Source organism: Selaginella moellendorffii, unplaced genomic scaffold (genome assembly GCF_000143415.4).
Source record: "Selaginella moellendorffii unplaced genomic scaffold, v1.0 SELMOscaffold_86, whole genome shotgun sequence".
NCBI classification, from domain to species: Eukaryota; Viridiplantae; Streptophyta; class Lycopodiopsida; order Selaginellales; family Selaginellaceae; genus Selaginella; species Selaginella moellendorffii.
The window spans coordinates 236,975-239,014 of NW_003314347.1; the positions used below are offsets into that span (position 1 = coordinate 236,975).

At 47.4% G+C, this 2,040-nt stretch overlaps 1 protein-coding gene across 1 annotated transcript in view; it reads left to right on the forward strand.

Moving 5' to 3' along the window:
* The window catches only part of LOC112341559 (endo-beta-1,6-galactanase-like), a 1,932-nt gene extending 346 nt beyond the window's left edge, over nucleotides 1–1,586 (forward strand). Inside the window, exons 2-5 of the mRNA XM_024661866.1 lie at nucleotides 45–350; nucleotides 417–631; nucleotides 686–880; nucleotides 937–1,586. Of these exons, the coding sequence (XP_024517634.1) occupies nucleotides 45–350; nucleotides 417–631; nucleotides 686–880; nucleotides 937–1,515 (1,295 nt within the window). The 3' untranslated portion in view covers nucleotides 1,516–1,586. The remainder of the gene's footprint in view (nucleotides 1–44; nucleotides 351–416; nucleotides 632–685; nucleotides 881–936) is intronic.
* Nucleotides 1,587–2,040: the final 454 nt, after the last annotated feature.

Genomic DNA, 2,040 nt, shown 5'->3' on the forward strand with positions numbered 1-2,040 from the left:
GGTCGCTCTTACTGAATAGTAAAACAGGTGGGCAAATTTTGTAGGAGGATTGCCTGAGAAGGAGCAGCAACGCGTATTGGATTTGCTGTTTGATGCGGAGAAAGGCCGTGGGATCACCATTGTCCGCTACAACATTGGCGGCGGAGCGTATACTGGTGGTGATTCCAACTTGAGGCCGTTTGCTGATATGCCTGGCTTTCGTCCGGGTGGCCCGTCAGGGCCATATGTCTGGGCTGCTGATGCCAGGCAACGCTCAGTTCTGCTGGGAGCTCGAGCTCGAGGCGCTCAGATTTTTGAGGCCTTTTCGAATTCGCCACCGTGGTGGATGACCATGAGTGGTTCTGTCACAGGTGATCTTACATTTTTTCATTTTTCGTTTCTCTTTCTTTTTTTCTAGCCATCTTGGTGTGTCGCAGGGAACCACAACTGGGGCCAGGATAATCTGGACGGCAAGTATTACACCGCTTTTGCGGACTACTTGACTGAAGTTGTGAAGTACTACCAAGATGAGCACGACTTGCACTTCGACTATCTCGCACCTTTCAACGAGCCAGTCGAGGGATGGTGGAATATCAACCGCAGCAAAGCAGCGCAAGAGGGATGTAACTTTCGGTTCTCGTCCATGCGCCAGGTAAATCTCCGCTTAATTAACCCGCTGAACCAAGACGGAGAAAGAATTGCGCAGGTCGTTTTGGATGTGAAACGAGCTCTTCTCGACAAGGGCCTGTCCACGAAGCTCAGTGTCTTTGACGCCTGGAGCTTTAACACTCCAAAACTGCTGCGATTGATGGACGAGCCATTGGTCTCGGCCATCGATCAAGTAAACGTGCATACTTACATCAACTTCGTGACGAGAGAAGAGACTGCAAGGAGGAAAGAGGTAGAGAAAGAAGCGCTTCTTTTTTCTTGGGGGATCTAAGTGTTTCGGCTTTTCAGGTAAGGCAGGCTGTTAGCTCTATTGGAAAGAGACTCTGGATGTCGGAATACGGACCCTTGAACTGGAATGGCAACGAATGGGAGGTGGCAGTGCAAGTAGCCAGGCACATCAGTCTGGACATAAACGAGCTCCAGCCATCGGCGTGGTGCTACTGGCAAGCGCTCGAAGTGCCAGGAAGTTTATGGGGTCTTATCCAGTGCTTGTTCACGTACCAAGGAAAACATGATCTACAAATCCGCAAGCAGTACCAGGTACTCAAGCACTTTTCTAGATTCATCAGGCCAGGCTTTGAGATGTTGCCAACGGAGAAGTTTGCGGACAGTCTAGTGGCCGCAAGGGACGAAGCTGGGACCTCTCTAGTGCTCGTTGTCACGAACACGTCCTCGAGAAGCAAGGATGTGAGCTACAGCACTGGTTGCGTTCCCAGGATCGCGTCCAAGGCCTTTCAGGCCTCGGTGTTTCGAAGCTCGGCCAGTGAAGACTTCGTCCAGCTTCCAAGCTTGGCCTTCACCGTCGAGTCTCCGAATGTGGTTGTGTGGATACCACCAAAGTCTGTCACAACACTGGTTGTGTTCTAATTCCTTTGTCATGAAATAAGCTTCAGCCCATTTTTTCTGATAAAAATTCTGAAGTAGCCTTCACTTCTCTATCGACAATAACAAAGCAACAAAACTTGCTCACATATTATTGGCAGCAGTAGAATATTTTTGTTATGTATGCATAACATCTTAATTTGCCATGTAAGACATGCCACATCATCCCAAATAATATGACATCATTATAAATCTACTTGTGAGTGCTTGGAATATGGAAAAGGAATCCAGAAATGTGTATATCAACTAACCCAAAAACCCTAACTTATATATAAGAGTGAGTGGTCCAGATTGAAACCAATTCGACAGCTACTAAAATCCCACTATGCTAATATTAGTATACGGCATACACTTGGCCTTTACATCATCCCCTCCTCTCGGAATAATGGAAGGCCGTTAGAGTTCTCTTGTAGATGGGCCAGGATTTGGAGGAATGTCAAGAGGAGGCATTGGTGGATTTGTAGATGGTATTAATTGCTTTTGATCCTTTTGTATGAAGTGTTTCAACTG